General features: G+C 43.5%; 1 protein-coding gene and 1 long non-coding RNA gene across 14 annotated transcripts; one reads left to right on the top strand and one right to left on the bottom strand.

Annotated features, from left to right (window-relative positions):
* Positions 1 to 9,585: 9,585 nt before the first annotated feature.
* RBM4B (RNA binding motif protein 4B) lies at positions 9,586 to 18,998 on the bottom strand. Of its 13 annotated transcripts, none has more exons than XR_014066225.1 (6): positions 18,960 to 18,998; positions 18,812 to 18,859; positions 17,725 to 18,148; positions 12,190 to 12,866; positions 10,390 to 10,611; positions 9,586 to 9,790 (listed from the first exon to the last, which is right to left on the bottom strand). XR_014066225.1 is itself a non-coding variant. In XM_081532074.1 (5 exons), the coding sequence occupies exons 3-4, from the start codon at positions 18,134 to 18,136 to the stop codon at positions 12,199 to 12,201; spliced, it is 1,080 nt and encodes a 359-aa protein (XP_081388200.1). In that variant the 5' UTR covers positions 18,137 to 18,148; positions 18,812 to 18,859; positions 18,960 to 18,998; the 3' UTR covers positions 9,586 to 9,790; positions 12,190 to 12,198. The 13 variants fall into 13 exon arrangements, 7 of the variants coding, with proteins under 7 accessions (XP_081388200.1, XP_081388198.1, XP_081388201.1 ...); XR_014066226.1 differs by having other exon boundaries at positions 9,586 to 9,709; XR_014066224.1 differs by lacking the exon at positions 18,812 to 18,859.
* A 181-nt stretch (positions 18,999 to 19,179) lies between these two features.
* LOC145522886 (uncharacterized) lies at positions 19,180 to 25,901 on the top strand. The gene is made up of 4 exons (XR_014066230.1): positions 19,180 to 19,838; positions 24,328 to 24,467; positions 24,904 to 25,047; positions 25,594 to 25,901. It is a non-coding gene; the product is annotated as an uncharacterized LOC145522886 (long non-coding RNA).
* Positions 25,902 to 26,771: the final 870 nt, after the last annotated feature.

The raw sequence follows: 26,771 nt of genomic DNA, 5'->3' as shown, positions 1-26,771 counted from the left end.
ACAGAGGAGCCTGGTGGGCTGCAGCCCATGGGGTCACAGAGTTGGATGTGACTGAGCACACCCTCATAGACCTGTATATGTGTAAGCTTGCATTTGAATGATGTGCTCCTCTTGGGAACATACTACCCTCTGCCCTTGTCCTCATTCATTCATTGCCTTAGCAGTCACCAGTCATTCAAGAAACTGAGTGCCAGCATAGGACGAGACTCGGGCAGGACCAGAGGGTTCCTGGATGGCCCTTGTTAGGGTTGGTGTTATGCCCTATTCTGTAAGTCAGCAAAGGCAGAAATGGTGAAACTGATAGCTTAAGAAAGCCCTTTAGATTTGAGAGCTGATGAGCCCTCACGGCAGAGCTTGAGCGGGTTTATGTCTGGGTTCCATGTCTGGGTCCCACAGCTGGGCAAGAAAGAGGGAGCTGGAATCCCTAAAGACTGAAGAGGAAGTGAAGACTGCTCTCCCTCTAGCTCCCTTCATGGATAGGGTAGAACGTCTCTTTTGCTTGCACACATCACAGTTCTCTGTGATAATAACCAGTTGAGTGCTTTGCATTTACTCCAAACAACTCTTTTAAGAGGAAGTTTATTATGAGGCAACAGTCTCAGAGAGGTTAAGTAGCAAGTCTAGGACTATGGAAAGAGCTTGGATTTAAGTTCTGGCAATCCAGCTCTGGAGCCTGAATTGCAACCATTAGTCTGGTCAGAGTGGCCTGAGACCTGTGGCAGTGTGAGCTCCTTTCTCAGTTGCACTCAGGGTTCTGTCTTCCCTGCAGTGTCCAGACCTTTGAGCCTCTTCCAGCCAGCCCTGCACCTGCCCATCTTGAACTTGGTTCACCTTGTCCTGTTCAGTACAGTGTGGTTCCAGGTGAGGGGTGGGAGGGGTCATATGGCAGCAGTGGCCTGGTCTCTGGGTTGCTGGCCAGTTGCTCTGCTTAAAGATGTTGGTGCAAATGCCTCATTGTGTCCCAGTGGAGAGGTAAAAACGTGGACACGTGATTCACAAACAGCCACTGAAGCGTACTGGCTGTGCCCCAACTTGGAGGAAATACAATGGTACTTAGGGTGGGGAGGGTCTTTTTCCCTAACCACTCATTTTCCTAATTCTCATAGCCACTGTCCTTCCTCTAGGATACCAGAGCCAAGGGTGGGCAGGGCCACAGTCACTGGAAGCCTAGTTCACCTTGCCCAGTGCAGAGGGAACTTACCCCCTCACCCCACCCCCTCCATGCAGGGTAGATCTCGAGTTGAGCCTTAGGGCTGCTGGTGCCTTTGCCAGCTGTTCCTCCTCATTTCAGTAGCTTCTCTCTTTGGCTTTCTGCTGTGGTGAACAAGCAGTAGGAATTGGGGGTCTTTTTTCCTCACTGTGCGCGTCTGTGGGGAGGGTGTTTTTATTTTATTGATTTTTGGTTGCACTAGGTCTTTGCTGCTGTGTGAGGGCTTTCTCTAGTTGTAGCAAGTAGGGGCTGCTGTCTTGTCGTGGTGCTCAGGCTTCCTCACTGTGGTGGCTTCTCATGTTGGGGAACACAGGCTCTGGGGCACCTGGGCTTTGGTAGTTGTGGTGCACAGGTTGGTTGCCGCTCAGCATGTGGGATCTTCCCCAACCAGGGATCAAACCCGTCTCCTACATTGGGAGATGGACTATTATCCACTGGACCACCAGGGAAGTCCTATTTAACTTTTTTAAACAGTGCATACATGGTGTGTGTGCTAAGTCGCGTCAGTCGTGTCCGACTCTTTGCGACATGGACCATGACCTGCCAATCTCCGCTGTCCATAGGATTCTCCAGGCAGGAATACTGGAGTGGGTTGCCATGCCCTCCTCCGGGGGATCTTTCTGACCCAGGGATTGAACCCAAGTCTCCTGTGGCTCTTGCCTTACAGGCAGATTCTTTACCACTGAGCCACCGAAGAAGCCCCTTTTTATTTATTTATTTCTTTTTGGCCTGGAGAACCCCCCTCCCTGACCAGAAGCCCCTTTTTAAACCGTACTTGCTTTAATTACTACCTTATTGGGTTCTTGTGGATTTGCAGAGATGATGGATGTGTCATTAAACCTGGGCCACTGTGGAGTTTAAATTTGGCCTGGATCCTCGAAGGACCTGCAAATCTAAGATACTGCTATTTGAAATCATGCTGCCAGACCTTTCCCTCTTCCTTTGTGGGTTCCTGGGACTGAACTGTAATTTCTTGCTCTTCACTTCTCTTGGCAATAGAAATAGCCCTGATCTTAAGAAAGCCTTGAGATGGATTCTTCTGACAAAATGGACAGCTCTTCCTAGGAATGTATTTTTATCTTCTTCTTCCTCCCAAATGTCCCAGAGACACTTCATCTCTGAGGCCCAGATTTGTGAGCTAAAGGCCATGAGGCCAATCTTAAGCTATTTCTGGGCTACTTTGCAGCCAGGAAGCCTTTTCCTGCCCTTGGACAATCTCTGAGCAGTGCACTGAGTGCCCAGAGGCCCTTATATCCTTGATGCCACACTGTCTTAACTTCATTGTGTGGCTGGAAATTAGAGGAAAGGGTAGATCTGAGTCTGCCCCAGGCCTGAAAGGTGGGGCTTGGGCTGCAGTAGTCTAAGCTTTTGCCAGGTTGGAGCTGTGGCTCAATAGGAGTTTATCTCCCCTACCACCATAGGAATAAAATCCAGGGGGTTCCGAGACACCATCTAAGGGGAATCTGCTTCCTTTTCTCCGGCTGTAGTATTTCAGTTAAGCTGGGGTTTCTTTTGCCTTGTACTTGAAGTACCTTAAGGTGCTGGTGTTATGGCTGGGCCTTGCTTGAGTGGTGCCCAGAACCTCCGCCTCGGATAGCTGACTGCTCAGGAAGAAATTTATGTAAACGGAAGGCCTTGGGTATTATCCTTCCTTTTTCTTTTCTCCAAACCGGGCTAGGGACGTGTTCTTGGCCTTCATCCCTCCCAAACATTTCACTCGCTTTGTGGGCTCCTGATGAGTATATTTTCATTTCAAAGGAAAGAAATATTCTTAAAGTCTTAACTTTAAAGCACAAAGAATAAGCTATAGAGTTTTGGTCAGTCAGTTCAGTTGCTCAGTCTTGTCCAACTCTTTGCAACCCCATGGACTGCAGCACGCCAGGCTTCCCTGTCCATCATCAACTCCTGGAGCTTGCTTAAACTCATGTCCATTGAGTCAGTGATACCATCCAGCTGTCTCATCCTCTGTCGTCCCCTTCTCCTCCTGCCTTCTATCTTTCCCAGCATCAGGGTCTTTTTCAATGAGTCAGTTCTTCACATCAGGTGGCCAAAGTATTGGAGCTTCAGCTTCAGCCTCAGTCCTTCCAATGAATATTCAGAACTGATTTCCTTTAGGAGTGACTGGTTTGATCTCCTTGCAGTTCAAGGGACTCTCAAGAGTCTTCTCCAACACCACAGTTCAAAAGCATCAATTCTTCAGTGCTCACCTTTCTTTATGGTCCAACTCTCACATACATACGTGACCACTGGAAAAACCATAGCTTTGACTAGATGGCATTTGTCAGCAAAGTAATGTCTCTGCTTTTGAATATGCTGTCTAGGTTGGTCATAGCTTTTCTTCCAAGGAGCAAGCATCTTTTAATTTCATGGCTGCAGTTACCATCTGCAGTGATTTTGGAACCCAAGAAAATAGTCTGTCACTGTTTCCATTATTTCCCCATCTGTTTGCCATGAAGTGATGGGACCAGATGCCATGATCTTTGTTTTATGAATGTTGAGCTTTAAGCCAGCTTTTTCACTCTCCTCTTTCATTTTCATCAAGACACTCTTTAGTTCCTCTTCGCTTTCTGCCATAAGGTGGTGTCATCTGCGTATCTGAGGTAATTGATATTTCTCCTGGCAATCTTGATTCCAGCTTGTGCTTCATCCAGCCCAGCATTTCGCTTGATGTACTCTGCATATAAGTTAAATAAGCAGGGTGACAGTATACAACCTTGACGTACTCCTTTCCCAATTTGGAACCAGTCCGTTGTTTTATGTCTGGTTTGTTTGCTTGACCTGCATACAAATTTCTCAGTAGGCAGGTAAGGTAGTCTGGTACTCCCATCTCTTGAAGAATTTTCCACAGTTTGCTGTGATCCACACAGTCAAAGGCTTTGGTGTAGTCAATAAAGCAGAAGTAGATGTTTTTCTGGAACTCTCTTGCTTTTTCAATGATCCAATGGATGCTGGCAATTTGATCTCTGGTTCCTCTGCCTTTTCTAAACCCAGCTTGAACATCCGGAAGTTCTCGGTTAACATTCTGTTGAAGTCTCACTTGGAGAATTTTGAGCATTACTTTGCCAGCGTGTGAGGTGAGTCAGAATTTTGTTGGTAGAATTGCACAAATAATTCTTCTCTGAACTCTTACAATGCTGTTACATTTCTTATAGCAATTACCGTTGTAGTCATCCTTTCTTCTCTCTTAAGATCTCCGAGACTGACCTCATCTCCCTTGCCCCTCAGCACTCAGTGGTGCCTGGTGTAAAACCTTTAGGTAGGGCATGGCCTGCAGCAGATGCTCAGTGGCGGTAGAGTGGGAGAGGCACAGCCCACCCATGGTAAAGGCTTGATCAGTCATCCTCAGGTATTTACACCCTGTGCCCTGGAATTGTGTATGTGTGGTTATTTTTCTGTGAGGTATTTTTTCTTCCTTTAAAACAAAACATGAACTCTGTTGGCTTCATGATTAGGTGAGAGACCTCTATCATGTATCAAGCAAATCTCGCTATTCTCTTCTTTTAAACTTTTAAAAATATTTGAAAATTGGGATGATTCTTTAAATTCCGTAGTGCTTTACAGTTTTCCAAAGATTCACACAGTTTCATATAATCCTGTAACTTTTTTCTCCCTATCCCTATGCTGCCCCTCCCGCTTCTGTCTCCCCACTGGTAACCACCAGTTGGCTTCTCTGTAAGTCTTCTTTTTTTTAGTCATTAGTTGTATTTTTAGATTCAACATGTAAGTGATATCATACAGTGTTTTCTGACTTATTTCACTTAGCATGACAGTGAAGTGAAGTGTTAGTGTTAGTCACTGTTGTGTCTGACTCTGCAACCCCATGGACTATAGCCCAACAGGCTCCTCTGTCCATGAAATTCTCCAGGCAAGAATACTGGAGTGGGTTAGCCATTCCTTTCTCCAGGGGATCTTCCTCCTGATCCAGGGATCAAATCCGGGTTCCCTGCATTGCAGGCAGATTCATTTTCTGAGCCACTAGGGAAGGCCTCACTTAGTACAAAGCCCTTCATCTATGTTGCTGCAAATGGCAAAATCCGTTCTTTTTTATGGCTGAGTAGTGTTATAGGAATACCACCATCTACACACACACACTCCACACATTATCTTTGTCCATCATTCAACTGTTGATGGACACAGGTTGCTTCCATACCTTGGTATAATAACTATAGATAATGCTGGTGTGAACATTGAAGTATAATGCTATTCCCTTTTATTCCTGTCCAATCATAGTGATCTTTGATGAAAAATGAATCTGATCCTGTTATCCCCAAACTTAAAGCCCTTTTATAGCTTCCAGTTATTTTTCTTTCCTTAGCCACAGACTTTATTTGAATGTTTGCAACTATGACTATACACAATTTTTTTCACGTCTAACAGCTTTATTGAGATGTAATTCACACGCCGTACAATAGACCCATTTAAAAAATATTTGGCTTCGTCAGGTCTTAGTTGCAGCATGCCAGATCTTCGTTGCATCATGCAGGGGCTTTCATTGCAGTGCGTACACTTTCTAGTAGTGGTGAGTGGGCTCAGGAGTTACAGCACCACGGGCTTAGTTGCTCCAGGACTTGGGGGAATCTTAGTTCCCTGACCAGGGATCAAACCCATATCCTCTGAATTGCAAGATGGATTCTCAACCACTGGACCACCAGGGAAGTCCCCAGTTCACCCATTTAATAATTCAGTGGCTCTTAAGTGTATTCACAAAGCTGTACATCCATCCTCATGATTTATTCTAGAGCACATGTACATTACTCCAAAAAGAAACCTTGCTCATTTTGGTTGTCCAAAAAAAACCTTGCTCATTTTGGTTGTCCAAAAAGAAACCTTGCTCATTTTGGTTGTCCAAAAAGAAATCTTGCTCATTTTGGTTGTCCATCCCCACCCTCCCTGACCCCTACCCCCCCGGCCCCAACACACACCTTCTCTAGGCCTAGGCAACCACTCATCTACTTACTATCCCTGTGATAAGTAGATGAATGGGCTTCCCTGATAGCTCAGTTAGTCAAGAATCTGCCTGCAATGCAGGAGACCCCAGTTCGATTCCTGGGTCAGGAAGATCCCCTGAAGGGAAAGGCTACCCACTCTGGTATTCTTGGGCTTCCCTTGTGGCTCAGTTGGTAAAGAATTTGCCCACAATGTGGGAGACCTGGGTTTGATCCCTGGGTTGGGAAGATCCCTTAGAGGAAGGGAAAAGCTAACCATTCCAGTAATCTGGCCTGGAGAATCCCATGGACCATATAGTCCATGGGGTCACAAAAAGTCAGACATGACTGAGCGACTTTCACTATCTCTGTAGATTTACATATTCTGGGTATCTCATGTGCATAGCATCATACAGCATGTGGTCTTTTTGTGTCTGGTGTCTTTCAATTAGCATGTTTTCAGCATCATCCATGCTGTAGCATATATCACTACTTCATTCTGTCTTATTAGATAATATTCCATTATATGGATGTATCACATTGTACTTATTCATCAGTTGACAAACATTTGGGTGGTTTCCACAACTCATTTTTTAAAAATACGCAGACTTCAACCAGACACTTCATTGAAAATATACAAATGGTCCGTAAGTACAAGAAAAGGTGCTCAACATCATTAGTCATTCTTCTTCTTTAGTCACTACGTCTCTTTTGTGGCTCTATGGACTGTAGCCCACCAGGCTCCTCTGTCCTTGGATTTCCCAGGCAAGAATACTGGATTGGGTGGCTATTTCCTTCTCCAGTTTCCAGTTCAAGATGAAATTCCTTAACATAGCCCACAAGGCTCTCGTAACTGTGCTGGAACTTACCTCTTCAGATTTCTGTTATACAGACTTTGCTTCCTAATGGTCACCATGCTTTTCCTGATCAGGGGCCTTTACATATGCAGTTTCCTCAACTTGGAGTAGCAGTCACCCCCCTCCACCCAGCCCCTAAAGTCAGCCACTATTTACATGTTTTCAAAGCACCCTGTACTCATCCCTCCACAGTGCTTACAGCAAGCATACATAGCGAGTTTGCTTCTCAACTAGGAATCACATATCTCATTCATCATCAAAATCCTGGTTTGGAATTCAAATCACTGATGAATCAATTCAGGAACTTTTAGTGTGAGAGGCCTTGTGGCACTTTAGAATGGTCTGAGAATTTGGTCTTGGTGGATAAAAGGAATTATGTACCCCCACATGGAGTTTCTAAACTGAGGTTTAGAAATAAACCTGTTTGTTTCAACAGTCCTCTTATGTTGTCTGAAAACTAACCCCTTTCCAGTGTCATGTTTTGGGGAGAGTGGAGGATTTTCTAAGGGAAAAGTATTTGGATTCTTCAAGGCTTTTTCTCCTCCTAAGAAACTACTTTACCTTTTTAATTAATTTTTTTGGCCACAACATGCAGCATGCAGGATCTTAGTTTCTCAACCAGGGATCAAACCTGAGTCCCCTGCAGTAGAGGCCTGGCGGCTTAACCACTGGGCCACCAGGGAGGTCTGTCCGTCACTGTTTCAACTGTGCTGTGCACTACAGTAACCACTAGCCACATGGCGCTAATCAAAAACTTCAGTTTCTCAGCTTCACTGGGCACATTTCAAGTGCTTTTAATAGCCACATGTATCTAGTAGCTGTAAACTGGACCTCAGATATAGAACATTTTCAACAATGCCGAAAGTTTTACTGGACAGTTCTGATGTAGAACTGTAACTGAATCCAATTTTTTTTCTAGCTTTTTCTGCCAGTGATATGGAAATCAAGATATGTTAAATTGCTATGTTGGGACTTCCCACTGGCTAAGACACCACGCTCTCAACACAGGGTGCCCAGGTTCAATCCCTGGTCAGGGAACTCGATTTCACATGCCACAACTAAGACCCAACACAGCCAAATAAATATTTTTTTTTAAATGCAACATTAACGTAGCACAGAGCAGGACCAAAGATTTTAGTGAGGCTAACAAAATCTGTACATATTTATTTGCTCTGCATGATGCCTTGCAGATCAATCACAATGAAATCTGTGTCTCTGCCCTAAAACAACAACAAAAAAAACAACTAGGACAATTCTGCCTCCTTGGGGAATGCTGGGACTAATGTGGGCTTTGTGTACATCAGCTCTAGTTGGAGTGTGTGTATGAAGCAGGGAACCTCTCTAGATTGTTGTATACTACCCCCAAAAATCAGGGAGACATTTTGCTTCACTTATGTCAGACAGATATATTTTAAGTACAAAATATGTGGGGGAAATGCAATTTTTAAAGGTTCACAGAATTTACATCACGATGTAATATAGGATACAATAAAGTTTAAGTAGAGTCCATCATTAAATTTGTTTTATGAGGACCTAAGCGATGATAAAAAAAATATCATGTCCATAAATCTTTTAAAAATTTTTCTAGAGGATGCGTTTTATTGCACAAGATTATCACTGCCACTTATGAATACCCTAGTTGCTTTTCTGCTCAAAATACTGACATATCCCCATATCATCGTAACTATTTCATTCATTTTTGCCAAATTTGAATCCTAGTTTAAACTGTGAATTTAAATGAACATATACTTGAAGTCAAATTGAGTCAATATGACAGGTCCTTGTTCTGATTCAACCTTTTCCCGACACAGGGTTCTCTCTGGGGTGCTGACTTCTATCACTACTAACCTGGTTTGCTGGCATATAAATGGGAAAAAGCAGCTCTGGTCATTTACAGAGAAGGAGCCTGACCACTAGGTGTGGCATACTTAATTAGTGTCTCAAGATGCTGGCTAAATGATCTCCACTCAGCGCTGAGGCCATAGTACTTATCTCAATAAATCCTTTACATGTAAATTTCAAGTATCTGTTCTTCACTGAAGTTTGTAGTTTGAGCACAACTGAGAAAGAACCAGAAGATGTTTGTGGTAACTTAAGTCATACAAATACAAAAAGATACTTAAGTGTTAGAAATGTTTATTTGTCAAAATATATATAAAAAAAAAAGTGGGAGAAGTGGAGTAAAACAAGGCTAAATTTCAGCTACTGCTGTACCACGATCACAGGTCAGACATAAAACAAAACAAAACAAACAAAACAACAACCAAAACCCCAATGGTCTTAGCAATTTCAGAAGATTAGCTTCAGTGTTAAAGAGTCCAGAGCTAACAGAGAAGAGTAAAAGGTTGCTTGCCTCTACGTGGTCATTTTAAAGGGAAAGGAGATGTTGCAGGTAGGCAGGGAGAAGGACTCAACTCCTAAGGAAAGCAAGGTAAGAGGGATTCCACTGTACAGGAGAAAGGGGATGCCAGCATAATCCTTACCTAGGGCTGCTCAGAGGCTGAGAACATAAGGAACAGAAAGGCTACAGAGACTAATATCAGGAGGAAAGAAAAGTCAACTTAGAAGAATTAAATTAAGAAAGAAAACATAGTTGGTCACAAACTCCTTTGTTTACTGAAACATGAAGCAATGGAAACATCCCGGCAAAGGGGACCGCGCGGAGCAAGTTCTCATATATGACCGCAGCCCGAGGGTTCAGTCCGCAATTATCCTACCTGAAAGAGAGCACAACACAAGAGGCTTACACAATGCCTGGAGAGCAGCTTGGCTCCGAGTACAAGGGCCCTGGTCCCGTCCTGTATTCCAGGGGGAAAAAGAACAGAACAAAACAAAACCAAGTCAGATTGGATCAGAGTTACATCTCATGTAATTACCTTTCTACTATGGCTATATATAGGCATCTACTTATATATAGAACAAGAAGCAATCTGTCTGGAAGACTGCTGTATTGGTGATAAATACATCTTTCTCATTTTCTTACCCATCTTTTAGGTAAGACTACTTCTATGATACAAGGCTACTGTCACTGAAACAGAGGGCATACAGATATCAAGAACCATAATTTAGTTTTTGGTTTCAAAAAAAAATCAGAAGATGCCTAGGTCTCAAATATGGCCAATTACACTATTCTAAATATGTCTCATTTTAGTCTTTCATATAAACACATTTTTAGAAATTACAAATCATAAAAGGTATCAAGGGGTGGTTCATTCATCCTTCAAAATACCCACATTATCATTCTGTCACAGATTTAGAGTCACAATTACAGTAGTTCCTTTAATTGACCAAATCTCCCTTACCAAAACAAGAGAAGAAATCCTAAATTCTCTAATTCTTCCATTGGTGATGGGAACTCCAGACACCAATGGCTGGGGGAAAAAGAAAGTTAACTCACACCAAGTTCCTCTACTTATTACAGACAAAGGGCCAAATCTTGGTCTTGATCTGTGCCAATCGACTTCAAAAGTTGTGACGTTCTTGAATCAGTTCTGCTAGGGTGAGACCCGAATTTGGATCCCCAACAGTTCTGGAGTATTTCATCCTGGCAGCCTCATTAACATCAGGCTCCTGGGACTGCAACCAACTCAGGGTTATTCAGTCCATATGAGGTTCATACCTGGAAGGTAAGTTTCTTTAACAGTCATCACTAAAAAGAGGTTAGTTGAACAACCACTGCTAGCAGTCAAAAATCACGTAAACATACTTTAGTAATACCCTTTAAAGACCACAATATATACTATTTAATGTTTAACTTTGGAACATAGTTGAGAGAAATGTACAGTTATCTAGAAAACACCACATTACTTGAGAGGCATATCCTAACTTCATGGCAGATCCAGCAGCATTAAAAGTAAAAGATTAATGGCAGACTACACTAGTTGTTAAGACAATCTACTTCGTGCACATGAACACTCACTGCTACACAGTAGTCACAGCAGATCCCTGTCTTGTCATAGTCACACAGGATGTAACATCACAGGTTCATATATTTGCATCTCACTACGTAAAAGGGAAAATACCTGTCACTTGGTTTTCTTCTACTCATACATCAAAGAGGTATGTTAAGAACCCTGAAAACTCGGTGGTAACTCAGTTTAACTTTCCTACTAGGCCTCCAGTTCTGCAGATGCTCAATTTCAAGGTACAAGGTATCAATCTCTAGATATTCTTAATTATTCTTGACATTCGAACATCTTTGCTTACATTACCTGAAAGAAGAAAAATTAAACTGCCAGGGTTACCATCAATGGGATTTAATACACTTCAAAAAATTACCTGTTTAATCTAGCTCTTTAAATGTTCTCAAACAAAAAAACCCCCAAAATTTGCTGGAAGCAATGGGAAGTGTCAGGCTCTAGACAGTAACATCATAAGCCATGCAGAAATACAGCTAAGTGCCCAAGGAGAACAAGATGCTCTGGATCACTAATCAGGAAGGGACTCCATGGAATCAAGAGCAGACAGTGGCATCAAAACGTTGCTTTCCAGCAAGTGTCTTGGAACTAAATGCCTAAAATTCAGAGGATTTTATTTGGCTTATATATTAGAAGAGTTTTCTCTGATAAAGGCTCATGAGCTAAGTAGTAGTTTTATTAGCAAATTGGAAATCTGAAGTTAGTTTAAATCCTCACTGGTGACATTATTAACTTCTGAATTTGTACTCTTCAACGTACATGACAGTGACTTTTGTGGTTCAAAGAGAAAGTGGTTTTGGACCCAGGTAGGCCTGAGGATGAATTCTGACTTTACCTCTCAATCACCAGATGACATTAGACAAAGTACTTAACCTCTCTGAGCCTTAGGTTCCTTTTTCCGTAAAACAGAAAGTATCTTAAAACCTCGCCGTACCATTAAATGATGTATGTACAAAGAGAGTACTCAGCAAGTGTTAGTTCTCTTCATCTATGTTTCTTGTAACCCGGATCTGCTTACACTTGATTAAAGAAAAATATCCTGACTAATAAACTGAGTTGTTGTTTTCCCAGGATGGACAAGTTGGTTGGAGTTGTAAACGAAGACCTCGACAGGCCAAATGAACCTCTGGCCTAGAGAAATATCTGAGACTAAAATGCAGTGACTACCTTTTGGATACTGTCCTGACAGCAAACAGGTGGCTTTAGCCTCCTCTATGTGGCAAGGTCTCCTTTCTGGGGAACTAAATGGAATCTCTTAACCACACCCACCCCACTCTCACCTCCAGTTTTTAAAAGGCTGAGTACCGTGCTCGGTCCACATACTGCTCCCGCTCATACCGGGCCATGTCATACAGAGAATTCCGTGCAGCTGCTGAAGCCTGAGACAGCTCACTCTCTGGCCCATAACCGTAGCCCTCTCCAACTGTGGGGAGTACAGCTGCACCACGACGCAGGGGGCTCCTGTCCCTTCCATAATAGGAGGAAGTGGTGGCAGCGGCAGCAGCCATAGCAGCTGAGGTAGCAGCAGCGCCTGAGTTTGGCAACAGGTGTCTGTCGTAGGGATCAACGGAAGTGGAGTTGAGGTGACTGGTCACAGCTGTGTTCTGGACTTGAGGCAGATGAGACATGGTCTGCTCTGCGTAGTTGTACGCGGAAGCTGCTGCTGCTGCTGCCACTGCCTCGTAAGAGCGGACTCGGTAACGCTTATAGTAGTCAAGTGCTCCATATGCATCGTTGTAATACATGGATTCCCCGTAGCCCATGGTATAAGGTGTGCGCACCGCTCCATACTGTTCATTATACTGCTCGGTAAAGTCCGCCACGCGGCCTGAACGATCTACTGGACACTCTTTGGACCAGTGCCCCTCTTTCCCACACCGATAGCAGCCGCTCTGGTCTCCCATCCCGGGGGCAGTCCGAAGCCGGCTGGTGGACAACTGCACGTGCATTCGTTTGCCTTTAGGAAATAGATGTAAGAAGATTTATTATAACTCATTAACATTCTATGTCTTCCCCGAAATCAACTAGTTGGCAAAAGACACACAAACATACAAACACACACTCCTATAATCCTATTTTAAGAATCCCCTCCAAAAAAGAAACTGAAGTTTTAACAGATGAGACTTAGAAAATCTGAGTCCTCAGAAACCAGTCAATACTTTCTACTTACACCAGTAGACCGGGATTCCCTCCTACTTCCGTCTCCATGACTTTCTTCGCCCCAACACAGAAATTGAGTTTCCATTTTTCAATACTATTACCAAAACCTGACAATTTTTCCAAACCAAATATCCAACAACACCTCAGTTATGCTCTGCATAGGAAAGCATCTTACCAACCTCTCACTGATTTACTCAGGGCCACATAAGGCCTAAGCATGTACTGTAGCTCAAAAAACCACAGCGTATGCTGTCCATCTTGTTTCTTCCAGCCGTTTTTGCAAGTGTCACCAGAAGGCTGTGGTGGGTACACAAATCATACCTGGCACATCATGTGCTTCAACTCCAGGACCTCTTAAGAGTTAGTTATAAGACCTTCCAGACTTCAACCCCACCCCCACATTTTTTTAAGCAAAGGTGAATCCATGCCTGCTGTGGAAAAGAAAACTACCTGACCTAGGTCTCTCAACAGCAAGAAATGGTTCTTGAAGCAGTACTGGTTTCTTAGGGACAGTGTGTTTTCATATAACGGAATGATTGGCATTTCATCCTGCTATGTAGTAAACTACATAAACCTGTAAACAGTTCTTTATAGGGAATGTCTGCTTGTTAGAGAAATGCAGCATTAGCCTAAAGGCTTCAGGGCACCCGTACAAACAAGCCACATCCATACTTGCAGCAAATGACCAGCACGAGGAACAGCTAAGCGAAGAAACAATTTTTGCCCCGGGCTTGTGTACAACCAAGCCCAGGGACCCTTGCTAATGAAAGCATCCAAGGTCTTTAAAAGCAGTTTGAGAAAAGGCATATTCTTGGCAGCATTTGGTGCCAAACTGCCTAAGACTTTGGAGATCAGGTCAATGCTTTACAGATCGTAGCCAAAAGCAGCCAGTACAGATGTAGAGAACTAGGGCTTTGCATCACTCTAAAGGGCTGCTCAGGACAAATCCCCCCTCCGCGATCAGCAAGTTGCTCTCTCCGTAACAGACCTTGTTCTGGATGCAGCTATGCGATAGGAGGCCTCGTGCTCCACCATCCTGTTGGAAACAGCCCGATTCAGGACGGCAGCCAGAACAGCGCCATGCACTGACCCTGAGAGGGGAGCGGGTTAGTGCAGTAATATCACTTTAGTCAAACTCAGTTCTGCCCAACGTCCAACATTCCTACCACCCCAGTTTCTAGTAGCTGCTGCCTCAAACTTAAAACCCTTTCTTTAGCAGAAACAAAGGTGCTCAGGTTTTTACTTCTAGCTGCTAGTGGAGAGGCAGCACCCACCATAAACACCGATACAGTCAACAAGATACCAAACAGCAATTTAGGATGAAAGCAGTATTTAGCCATCCCATTATTTTCAGAGATATAGATACTCCCATTCTTAGAAGTTATTACAGGTCAAATGCTAACTGTGCTTAGAACAGAAACACATGGATTTTTGCCCCAATTTATATACCAAATGTAGAATTCCCTATAATTTGGACTGGAGGGATTACAAGCTACTTGGCTTTCAAACATACATGGTGACATTAAATGTGTGTGATAGACACAAACTGTGTTTCAATTCTGAAGTCAGTGTAACCATGCCAATCTAAAAAGCAGCCAATCCGGAGACCTAGAAGTACATTTTCAAGGAAAATATGTACCTTAATCCTTTACAGATTATGGGTCCATTTTTTTGAGAAACAAAACCCAGTGATTTTTTTTCCCCTTGATGTTTCTATTACTACAATCTCCATCACTGCTTTTAGAGTGGAACTCAGAAGTTTATAAACGTCTGTAGTAGCTGTAAAAAGGATTCATACACAACTTTTTAAATCTAGAACTAAAAGATCTACAACAGAAGTGATAGGTTTTTTTTCACATAATCTTTCCAAAAGTTGTAACCAGGTGTTTAATTTAAATCTCCTAAAATTCTTATCATAACTGAAATATACTGTGCTTCTCTATTACCTTAAGGAACCAATGCAAAGAAAACTGATAGAAGATTAAATTCTACTACTCTACTACACTTGGAGAGGCCAAAAGCTTAAAAGTTTTCTGAAATCTCCAAAAAATTACTGAGGTATATTGCCAACATTTCCCAGAAAACCAGCCTCCACCTCCCCCAAGTGTTTTCTTTTGAAAGAAAGAGGTGGGCAACCTGAGGTCCTCATTGCTGAGCTCCTACCAAGTACCAGGACCCAGAGATTAGGGATATAGCTTTATATACAACTGCACTCCAATTTAATGTTTGTTTACATATTGGTGAAAAACAAAACACATAAACTCATATAACATTCCCAGTTCAGCTGCCTGAGTTATTACTTGGGAATAGCTTCTTCAGGGTCTTTCAATGCAAACTGCTTGCTAAGTCAGTAGTGGTTCAGTTCACTGCTGTTTATGGGGAGGAAACAGATCCTCAAAGACTCAGGTAAACTCAGATTCTGCTGCTTTCTTTTAGTCAGGAAGCCTCAGTAGCAGCCATTAACATATAAAGGTTCAAAAGATGACCAAAGTGGCACTCTTAAAGAGGTCCCTTTTATTAGGAGATGAATAGAAAGGCTTTATGAAAAAAAATGTGACAAATTGGTATCTAGATTGTATTTTCTGTAAGACTGCAACTTATTATCCAATGCTACACTTTCTCTTGTCATCTGGAAAAAAACAGAGCTGGTTATCAAAATGTCTGTAAGTAAAACATAACGAAAAGTTGAGTGCTTTCTCCAGAGGGCCCAGGCTAAGAACATGGAAACCAAATAAAGGATCCTTCCCCCCCCCCATAATGACGTTTAAAAAAATCTCATGGATCATTGTGTTATTACATCCTGAATTAATGAAACCCACTGTATTAAAACACATTTCTTTCAAGCCAACCCCCCTCACAATTAACTGACGTCCATACACCTATTTCTGATCCTATCCTTTTACTCAATTGCATATTAAAAAGGTAAGAACAAGCAGTGTTATACTAGAACATTGCTGCAGTTTGTACCGGACTTTAACTGCATTCTTTCACATTTTGCTTGTTACCTATCAAGAGAGAGCTCCCATTTCCTCCAACACTGTCCATTCATGATGCCCTCCTTCATCCAATGTAAATAATTCAGGGTATTTTTAAAGGTATCTGAAGCGCAACAGCTTTCCAAAATAATAAAAGAAAACCAAATATAAATGAGGAAAGGTATTACATTTTAAATAAGTTTCTAACCATCATAGAAACATTTGTTGTTGCAAACACCACTCACCTTTTATCATACAGTGCTTTTACTGTCAAAGCACTTTCACATCTATTACCTCATTCTAGCCTCACTACCATCCTGTGAGGGAGGTACAGCAGGGATCATTATAACTCTATTTTATAGGTGGGGAAAATGAAGCACAAAAAGGTTAAAACACTTGTCCAAGATCATACGACAAGTAAATGGTAGCAAGTATCTACAATTTTTGCCCTGTGCTTTAAAGAGCAGCTAAAAGCTAGGACACCACTAGCTGAAGCCAGGAATATCTGACGCATCATTTGCAATCTCTACTATCTGCAAACTTCCTTACCCTTTTCTGGTCAACTTTTCCTCTTCTCCATTTCTTTTCTGTTTTCTAGGTTTAGTAGAGGACCCTTAAGCACGTCTTTACAACCCTTTTAATAGTACTCAGAGAAAAAAATGATCTTAATTTATAAGCCTGAAAAGTGGATGTAAACATGTGGTCTAAGATGATACTATCAACAAAAAGCTTGTAGAACAGTGCTGTACAACAGAACTTCCTGTGATGATGTAAATGTTCTGTATCTGCACTGATACAGTCACGACTAGCCTGTATGACTTCTGAGTGCTTGAAATGTGTGCAGTACAACTGAGAAACTGAACTTTAAAATTTATTTAATTTCAATTTAATAGCCACATGGGGCTAGTGGCTACCATATCAGCACAGTTCCAGAGTCTTCAACCTCTTGTAGTACTAATGACAACGTATGTACCTTTATTAATGATATAAATTAATTCGATATGACACCCTAAGCGGAATCTCCTCAGAAGCAGAATCATAATTCCCATTCAACCTAACATTTTTAGAAATGTCCTTTTTCCCTTTTAGGATTAAATAATAGTATGTGGAGCAGAATACACAGCACAGTTTTTGGCTCTGCTTATAGAGTTCATCACATACTGAACAAATCTGAGTACTCAAAAGCTCCCCCCGAAAATCAGATTCACCATCCAGATTTATAATACAGAGATTCTTAAAGATGTCTTTGTTCTTTCCCACCACGGCCTATTACCCAGGGCAGTAAGGAGTATAAGCCCTATGCATTTAAACTCAAATATATAAGGCTTCCTCATCATAACAAAAGAAGCAAGTAAGCCACAGACCTTTATCCTCTTCTCCCATTTGCAGATTAAACTTCCAACAGCACCCAAATGAATGACGCTTGCAGGAAAAAGTGACCTACCGTTTGTGATTCTACAAAGTTGTTGAGAAACATCTTGGCAAACCTGAAAAGGAGAAGTGTTTCCTTCTCCAAGAGTTAAGTTGTGTTTAAGCATGGTAAACATACAATCGTTCTATTACTTCCAGCTAAAGCAGAATGGAAGACACCATCCTGCCAGCCCCAAGGTCCTGTGTTCTTGCCTCTCTCTAGACCTAGACCCCACTCAGTTTTGCCACCCAGGCCCCAGAGCAGTTCACCTTGAAACTCTGTGTTGTCAAGGCCCCTGATGGCCTCCACTGCATCCTCAGCCCGCTCCATGTGTACAAAGGCATAATCTTTCACGATGTCACATTCGATGACTGGACCGTACTCCTCAAACTTGGCTCGGAGCTCTTGGTTGGTACAAGTAGGACTGATGTTGCCTACATGCAACTTGGTTGAAGCTTTGCTCTTATTCTTGCTGGCTTCCACGTTGATGTTTACCCCGTGCAGCTTGTAGTGGTGCAGGTTGCGGATGGCATCCTCGGCCGCCGTCTTGTCCTCTATGTGCACAAAGCCGTAGTTCTTAATGATGTCACATTCCAGCACCTTCCCATACTGCTCGAAGAGTGAGCGGATCTCCTGCTCTGTGGCCTCCCGGGGCAGGTTTCCGATGAACAGCTTCACCATCCTGACAAGAGCCTGAAAGAAAAGAAAGAGATTTTCAGAAGTTAGAGGCGAAAGTTACAACGCACTGCATTTTGGATTAATCCTCCCAAGTTCTTGGCACCTTCAAGATGCTCACATAGACGTTCCTTCTTTTTTCAGTAGCGGGAGAAAGGTTTGCTCTTAAGGAGTAGTGTGAGCTGTGTGTAACACGCGAACGGGTCGGTTGTCAGCATGCATTGCATAGTCCCTCGTGAAATAAGGCGCATTTTAAGTAACAGGGTGAGCTTGAAATACTCCCGTTTGGGGGCAAGTAAGAGAAGAATCCAAATTGGGGGGGTGGAGAGGCATATATCTAACTGTCCCTGGTAACAAGGTTTTGGAGGGAAATCTGTGTACCTCTCTTCCGTGAGGCATCACCGTTCAAAATACTTTTAAGAATAAAAAGGCCCCCTTTGCCCCAACTGGGAACCCCCACCCCCGCCCTGACGACCCAACTCCAGTGCCTTCTCCCCAACAAAGACTCGACTCGACCCCTGCCCCGCCCCCTCCGGGGACCCGGCCCCGCCTCCTCCCGTTGTCTTCCCCGGACCTCCCGCACCAAGAGAAGAAACCCAAACCCTGGGCCTTCCCCGCCCGCCAGAGGCCCGGCCGGCCCCGCTCTCCGGCTCCCCACACACCCACAAGAACCTTGCGCACCTCCGGGTGGCAGCAGCGCTGGCGGCGGCTCCCGCGTCAGAGAGAACCCTACAAAATGGCGACGGCCGCTCAAACCTCCGCGCGACCGGGCCTTTCTCGCGCGCCACCTGACGCACGCGCGAGCGCGCACCGCCCACCCCCTCCTCACCCTCGCGGGAGCCAGGCGACCAATCCCGCGGCCGCGTACAAATGGCTGCCCCGGGCTCGGCTCCCAGTCGCCCCGGTAGGGGGCGGGGCCCGCTGTTGTCGGCGCGGCGGGGCGGAGGTCAGCCCGCCCCCTGGCCCGGCTAGCCAATCAACACCTTGGACGGTGGGGGGTGGGGGGTCGGCGCTCACGCGTCAGAGGGCTCTGGGCGCAACCACTACCTTGGTGAAATCAGAAGCCCGGGAGACACAGTGGATCACAATGGATCCATTCATAATGGATCGCGCTATTGGACCGTGTGGGGGGGCGGAGGTGGGGGAGGACGGCCGCTGCTGATGACAAAGGGTTATCTCACTGAGTCCCCTAAAGGCGGATTTTCTTAGCGATCGGCCAGCCTCTATAGTAGCTTGGGACAGCATTTTAGGAATACAGGCGTGCCACATTTCAAGCATACCTGGCCTTTTTTTTTTTTTTTTGTAGATCTTTAAAACATAATTCAAAAATTTTTAATTGCAAACATGTACTTCATTAGTGAGGAAACGGAATCAAAAATGGCAGAGATGAGATAGCTCGTAGAGGCATTCTATCCAAGCTACACTCAAACCAGTCGGGTTTTGTTTGTCACATATACACGAAGGCTGGTATTCTCTTCCTAGCTAGAGAGTTAAGCTCTAATTATGTGTCCTTAACAGTTCCTGATTCGTGGTGAGCACACCAACGAATGCTTGGTATAGAGGACCAGAGAGGTTTCTTGTTTTGGGGACAGGCCAGGGTCTCCACGTCCAGACCAAGCTGCTGGAGGACAGGGCAACTGACCGGGGCATTTTCCAGCTTTCAGAATTCAACTGTGGTCCAAGGGCACCTCCTGCTGGCAAAATGGAAGTTACTAAGGGGGATTACTCACTGTCACCTTTGGACAAAGAATAGACATTTATGGAGATTGATGGACTTAGCTTATCTCCAAGTAGAGCATGCCAGGGTGTTTGTCCGTCACCATTCCTCCTTGGTATCTTTTCTGATACTATCAGGCACTAACTCTGTATGCCGTCCTCTCCCTCTCCAGCTACTCGGTTACATTTCTTTTACTGAATTCTTTGTTTTCCACCAATTTCAGAAGAGGCACTGTCCTTCCAATTCTGATAACACTCATGCTTATCTCCCACCCAATTGTATTTAACCCTCTCCTTCCCTTCTTCTCTTGGTCATTTCCAGTTTCTCTCTATAGTCAGACTTTTAAAACACCAGCGAGGGACCCTTTTGCCCATTTCTGAAATGGTTTTTACTCATCTTTGCTATTAATGTTTTCTAACTTGGGTTTCTTTCTAGTGTTTCAGGATGGATTTTCACAGTCTGAACCTGCTGTTGCCCACCTTCATGCCAGTGTTTTGGGTTCTGTCTTCCTCTCCAATTCCCCAAGTTTTCTGAGGTTACCAAAACTAATATCCTTTTAACAGTTTGCACCCTTCTAAAATTTTTCGTTTGTTCACCATCCTTTTCTCCTGTCTCTTTATACTGTTTCTCCTCATAGCTCTGACCATACCATTACATCTTCTCCCCATCTATTTCCCTATTCTTATCTATTCCCTTTTACCTCCCCTTCCCTTTCCCTCATTTTTTGAGAGTGAAATTCACTCAGTCGTGTCTGACTCTTTGCAACCCCATGGACTATACCGTCCATGGAATTCTCCAGGCCAGAATACTGGAGTGGGTAGCCTTTCCCTTCTCCAGGGGATCTTCCCAACCCAGGAATCGAACCCAGGTCTCCCACATTGCGGGCAGATTCTTTACAGCTGAGCCACAAGGGAAGCCCTCATAGGCAACCATTAAATGAGTTTAGAATGTATTATTTTGTGTTCTTGCAAGATATATATTTTTAAATTGAAGTATATTTACCATGTTGTGTTAGTTTCTGATGTACAGTAAAGTGATTTAGTTGTACATATATATATATTCATTTTCATATTCTTTTCCATCATGGGTTATCACAAGCTATTTATTTATTTGTCTTAGTTGTGGGATGAAGGATCTTTTTAGTTGGGGCATGGAAATGTTTAGTTGCAGCATGTAGGATCTAGTTCCCTGACCAGGAATGGAACCCAGGCCCCCTCACTGGAAGCTCAGAATCTTAATCACTGGACCATCTGGAAAGTCCCTACAAGACACTGAATATAGTCACCTGTGCTATACCTTAGAACCTTGTTGTTTGTCTATTTTATATATAGTAGTTTGCATCTGCTATTCCCAAATTCCCAATTTTCCCTCCCCTACCTTCCTCTTTGGTAACCATAAGTTTGTTTTCTGTAAGACATGTCTTTTTAATGCACATTTGCTTTTCCCATTACAAAAAATGTTTCATTGTGGACATTTTCAAAAAGGCACAAACAGAATATTATGAAATCTTCTGGGCCCCTTACTCAGCTTTGACAATTATCAACATTTGCTCATCTTATTTCATGTAGCCCCTTTGCTTTTGTGTGTGCATTGGCAGGTGGGCTAGAGTTTTTTTAAGGCAAATTCCAGTCATAATGTCATTTCATCTATAAGGTTTTCACTAACTGCCTCTAAAAAAATCAGCTCTATGCTATGCTAATATCATCTGATATTTATATTTAAATTTCCACTGAATTGTCCCAACTATCTGTTTTTACATCTGGTTTCTCCTAATATGGATCTAAACAAAGTCCACCCATTGTTCATTTGGGTAAGTTTTATTTGGGTAAATTAATTTATGCAAATGTTTATGTAAATTATGTTGTATAGCTCATTGTTTCTTACTTTTTTCACTAAGCACTATGTTGTTCTTGTTGTTTAGTCAGTATGTTATGTGTCTGACTCTTGCAACCCCATGGACTGTAGCCCGCCAAGCTCCTCTGTACGTGGGATTTTCCAGGCAAGAATACTGGAGCAGGTTACCACTTCCTTCTCCAAAGGGATCTTCCCAACTGAGGGATCAAACCCACGTCTCCTTCATTGACAGGCAGATTCTTTACCACTGAGCCACCAGGGAAGCCCTGTGTTATTGTGTGGTATCTAATTACTGAGTAATACTCCACAGTGTGCGGCCACCATATTTTATCTATCTCCCAGCATAGGACACTCAGGTTGCCTCTAACTCCTTATTCTTGTTAGAAATAAGCTTGCAGTTGACACCCTTATGTTAATTACGTGTGCCCTAATAGATTGGTGTGAAAATTTGAGGGGAGTCAGGACTGGAATGGAATTTCTGGGTTGCTGAGTCATAGGGTATACATTAAACTGTTACCAACCAGGGTTCTTGGCTTTCTCCAGTCAATAGAAATTGATCAGAGGCCAGACAAGAAATTCAGGCAAGACTTTACTGGGGCCCCTGCTGCAGCAGGGGGGGAGTGAGAACAAACAGGTCCCCTTGCTGGCTTGCTCCCCAGGGGGGCGCAAGCTTGTTCTTTATATGGGGTGAGGGTAGGGGTGTGTCCAGGGGTTGGGTTGGAGGGGTGGCTTGGGTGTTTTTCCCCCTCCTTAGGTGGTGTTGAGTGCAGGGAGCATGCGCAGCATCCTGCTTTTGCTTTTTGCTTCAGACACCTCAAAAGTGGCAGTTGGGTTTTTTGGTCCCTTTGAATCTTTTCGGTCCAGAATTTGCCCAAATTGCGCATGCACGCGGTTATTTTTAGTACAGTCTGAGGAGAGTTGTGTCCAGGTACAAGCATTGTAGCACTGCCGCGAAAGGCCCCAGACCCCAGGGCTGTCCCAGAACTAACTTGACCAAGTAGTGTCAGGTTGTCCTCTGGAAACCAGTCTACCTCCCACCCGAGGGATCCTGCGTCTCAGTGTCTCTGATAATGTTTGACATTATCCAGTTTTCCAGTTTTTGCCAGATATAAAATGGTATATATCATTGTTTCTTTAATTTGCATTTCTCATTACTAATTCTAAGCATCTCTTGTTTCTCTTAAATTTGGGAGGTTTACTCTTCTGTAACTTTCCTCTTTGTATCTTTTCCCTGAGTTTCTTTTCAGGTTACAGTCTCTTTTCTGTTGCTGATTTGCAGGATTTTCTTGTCTATTCTAGATATTAATCTCTTATTGGTTTTGAGGCAGGAGATAGATGGATCTCTCTATAGTAAAGTGATAGGGAATTCATTCCATGTGGACTGAAACTCCAAGACAAGGATAGCAGGACAATTAAGGGAGAAGGCTGGGCTCTGCCCAGACTGCATGTTTCTCATTCTCTAAGTCAGGAGACCTCTAAGACCACACGTGCGCAGGAAGGCTCCTTGGAGGTTAAAGGGGAGTGATGTCAAGGGATGCCCTACACACAGGCCTTTGCGGTAGAATCCGTCTTGGCTAAGAGATGCATTCGCACATCTATTATGGGAGGATCCTGAGATGTACAAAATATGGACTGTGAACCAGGCAAATCAAAATGATTGGCTAAAGGAAACCTGAAAGAAATGCCCCATAAAAGTAATTCAAACTGCCACAAGGATGCAACTCAGCAATATGCTCTCTGAGTCCACTTGTGTGTCCACATGTCAGTCAGTTCAGTTTCTCAGTCGTGTCCGATTCTTTGCAACTCCATGGACTGCAGCACACCAGGCTTCCCTGTCCATCACCAACTTACTCAAGTTAGGGTTACTTGAGTTACGGAGCTTACTCAAACTCATGTCCATCGAGTCGGTGATGCCATCCAACCATCTCACCCTCTGTCGTCCTCTTCTCCTCCTGTCTTCAATCTTTCCCAACATCAGGGTCTTTTCCAATGAGTCAGTTCTTAGCATCAGATGGCCCAAGTATTGGAGTTTCAGCTTCAGCAGCAGTCCCTCCAATGAATATTCAGGACTGATTTCCTTTAGGATGACCTGGTTGGATCTCCTTGCAGTCCAAGTGACTCTCAAGAGTCTTCTCCAACACCACAGTTCAAAAGCACCAATTATTTGGGGCTCAGCTTTCTTTATAGTCCAACTCTCACATCCATACATGACTACTGGAAAAAACCATAGCTTTGACTGGACAGACCTTTATCGGCAAAGTAATGTCTCTGCTTTTCATATGCTGTCTAAGTTTGTCATAGCTTATCTTCCAAGGAGCCAGCAACTTTTAATTTTATGGCTGCAGTCATCATCTGCAGTGATTTTGGAGCCCAAGAAAATAAAGTCTATCACTGTTTCTATTGTTTCCCCATCTATTTGCCATAAAGTGATGGGGCTGGATGCCACGATCTTCGTTTTTTGAATGTTGAGTTTTAAGCCAACTTTTTCACACTCCTCTTTCACCTTCATCAAGAGGCTCTATAGTTCTTCCTCGATTTCTGCCATGTATTGTACTACCTTTCCTCCTAATAGAAACACTTTACCTTTTTCATTACTTTCCGTCTTTGCAGGAATTCTTTTCTGCAGAGCTGAAGGGCCAGGGCCCTTGTCACTGACAATTGGTCTAGTGGCTAGGATTTGGTGCTCTCACCGCTGTGACCCAGCCTCAATCTCTGGCTGGGAACCCAAGCTCCACTCGAAGCTGCTACAGGCTGAGGTCACCAGAGGTCAGTTTCAAATATCTTCTCTCATCCCACCAAATTATTAATTTTGTCCATGGAGTCCTTCACTGAACAGAAATCTTTAATTTGTTTATGTGATTGACAATCAATTTTTGCCTGAAAGTGTGTGCTTTTGAAGTTTTGTACAGAATGGCCTTTTCTGTCCTCTTGAGTCACAAGTATATTCTCCTACATTTTCTTCTATTAACATTAATGTTTTTACCTTTCACATTCAGGTCTGTAGTCCATTTAGAGCAGTGCTATCCAAATAGAAATATAATGTGAGAAACATATACAAAATTTTCTAGTAAACATTTAAGAAATAAAAAGAAACAGTTGAAATTGACTTTAATATTTTTGAGATTCAATATAGCTAAAATATTGCAATGTATCATCAAATACAAATTATTGAGATGTTTTAAATTCTTTTTTTCCTTCTCAGTCTTCAAAATCCAGAAAGCATTTTACACTTACAGCACACCTCAGTCGGACTAGCCAGATTTCACATGCTCAGTGGCTGAATGTGACTCGTGCCTGCCACGCTGGTCAGCACAGATCTCGAGTTCGCCCTTGGAAGTGGGGTTAGGTAAGAATGCAATCATTTTCCTCTAAATAATTAATCCATTTTTGTCTGTCCCTATTTCCCCATTGATTCGTGGAGCCTGCATTATTGTATTTTTTGCTCTAATCTGCCTCATATCCATCACTGCTCCGTCCAATTCTCTCATCCTTCCTGGAACTTTTGTCCACTCATTTCCGAAGGTGTCTCCCTTACAAGACTTAACTTCCTGACTTTACGCTTATCCTCTTCTACGTCCTGTCCTTAAGGATTCATGGACTCAGGTGTCTTCAGCTACCATATGTATGTAAATGCTTAAGCCATATTTTTATTACATCTCCATTCACAATATCTGACTGCATTCTGCAGGACTGCTTCACTTGGCTGCCCTGTGTACAAGTTAAAACGCTAATTTCTCCAGTTTTCTCACCCTAATATACATTTTTTTTCCTTCTAAAATCTCCAATTATTGCTTTCTCTCTTTTTCCAGTGCCTAGGCTTGCCCACCAAGGAGTGCATTCGCCCAGGCTCCCTGAGCACCCCACAATGTGTGACTTTCTCCTTCTCCTGCAGAGATCTCACAGTTATACCTGGAGAACAAAAGAAGGTGTCTGAGTAGTGCTGATGTCTCACGACAGATTGTTCCAGTTATGTTATCACGTCTGCTCTGAAGTACTGAGTCTGCTCTTCTTGAGAGAAAGTGGTGATTATTCTGTGAGCTGTCTGATCTACCACAGCTCATGTTTGGGAACTTTCTGGGCCTGCACACACCTGACCCTGTCTTTATCATGGCTGATGGGAGGGTCTGCTCAGCTAGGGCCCTTGGCCTACTATGTTAATGATGGGGCTGTTTTCCTGGAAAGATCTCTGAGCCCCAAAAATGGTTGCTTGTGTATGGATGGGAAATAATGAAAGAGCAAAGCTTTTCCTATAGGAGGCCACCCAGGCAAATACTATTGCCCTGAAACCTTCAGTGGCCAAGCCAGAGACAAGGGGGAAAGTCACCTGCTTTAATACCTCACTCAATCTAGAATACATTCTGTGTGTTTGTTTATGCACTTAGGATGTGCCTCATGGCTTCCCAAGGTGATACCGTTCTATTGGTCAGTGGATTGAGAACCTGAACTCCCTTGATCCCTTATTGGGGTCCTCTCCATTGAGACAGAAGGTGTGGTCAGTAATCACTGTCTGTATGCTCCACTTTCCACTGACAGGCTGAGCCAAGGCTGATGCTAGGTTGTAGCGGGGCTCTACTGCCTTCCTTTTTGTTTTTTTAAATATTTACTTATTTGGCTGTGCTAGGTCTTAGTTGTGACACGTGGGATATTCAATCTTTGTTGCAGCATATGGGATCTAGTTCCCTGACCAGGGATCGAACCCAGGCCCCATGCATGGGCAGTGTGGCGTCTTCCCCACTGAACCACTAGGGAAGTCCCCTGCCTTCCATTTTTGAAAACAGCTGGGAGAATCATGAGTGAAGGAAGTTGTGCACCACGACAGCAGTCCTTCACTGCCTTCTAACATGAATACTGCTTGTTAACGTCATGGGGAACTTCTCTGGTCTAAAAAGAGGCTTGACATAGGTCAACCCAGCAAAGTGGAGGTCATTATCATGGGGAAATGAGACCATGGTAGGGAGGCTCACAGAATAATGTGGTTCTTGGTGGGCTTGGATGCTGGTGGACACCTGACACACAGGAGATCAGGGCCAGAGGGAAGAACTTAGGCACAGCTAGAGAGATTTGTGGTCA

This window comes from Giraffa tippelskirchi, chromosome 10 (genome assembly GCF_054371585.1).
Source record: "Giraffa tippelskirchi isolate mGirTip1 chromosome 10, T2T-mGirTip1v1.2.pri, whole genome shotgun sequence".
In the NCBI taxonomy this organism is placed as follows: domain Eukaryota; kingdom Metazoa; phylum Chordata; class Mammalia; order Artiodactyla; family Giraffidae; genus Giraffa; species Giraffa tippelskirchi.
This window is presented reverse-complemented; position numbering and strand designations above follow the sequence as displayed.

Excerpts from the sequence above, each read along its gene's own strand:
- RBM4B (XM_081532074.1), bottom strand. The coding sequence starts at position 18,136 with ATGGTGAAGCTGTTCATCGGAAACCTGCCCCGGGAGGCCACAGAGCAG. Across the intron at positions 12,867-17,724 it reads TGACAACACAGAGTTTCAAG|GCAAACGAATGCACGTGCAG; the intron begins GTGAACTGCTCT and ends TATTTCCTAAAG.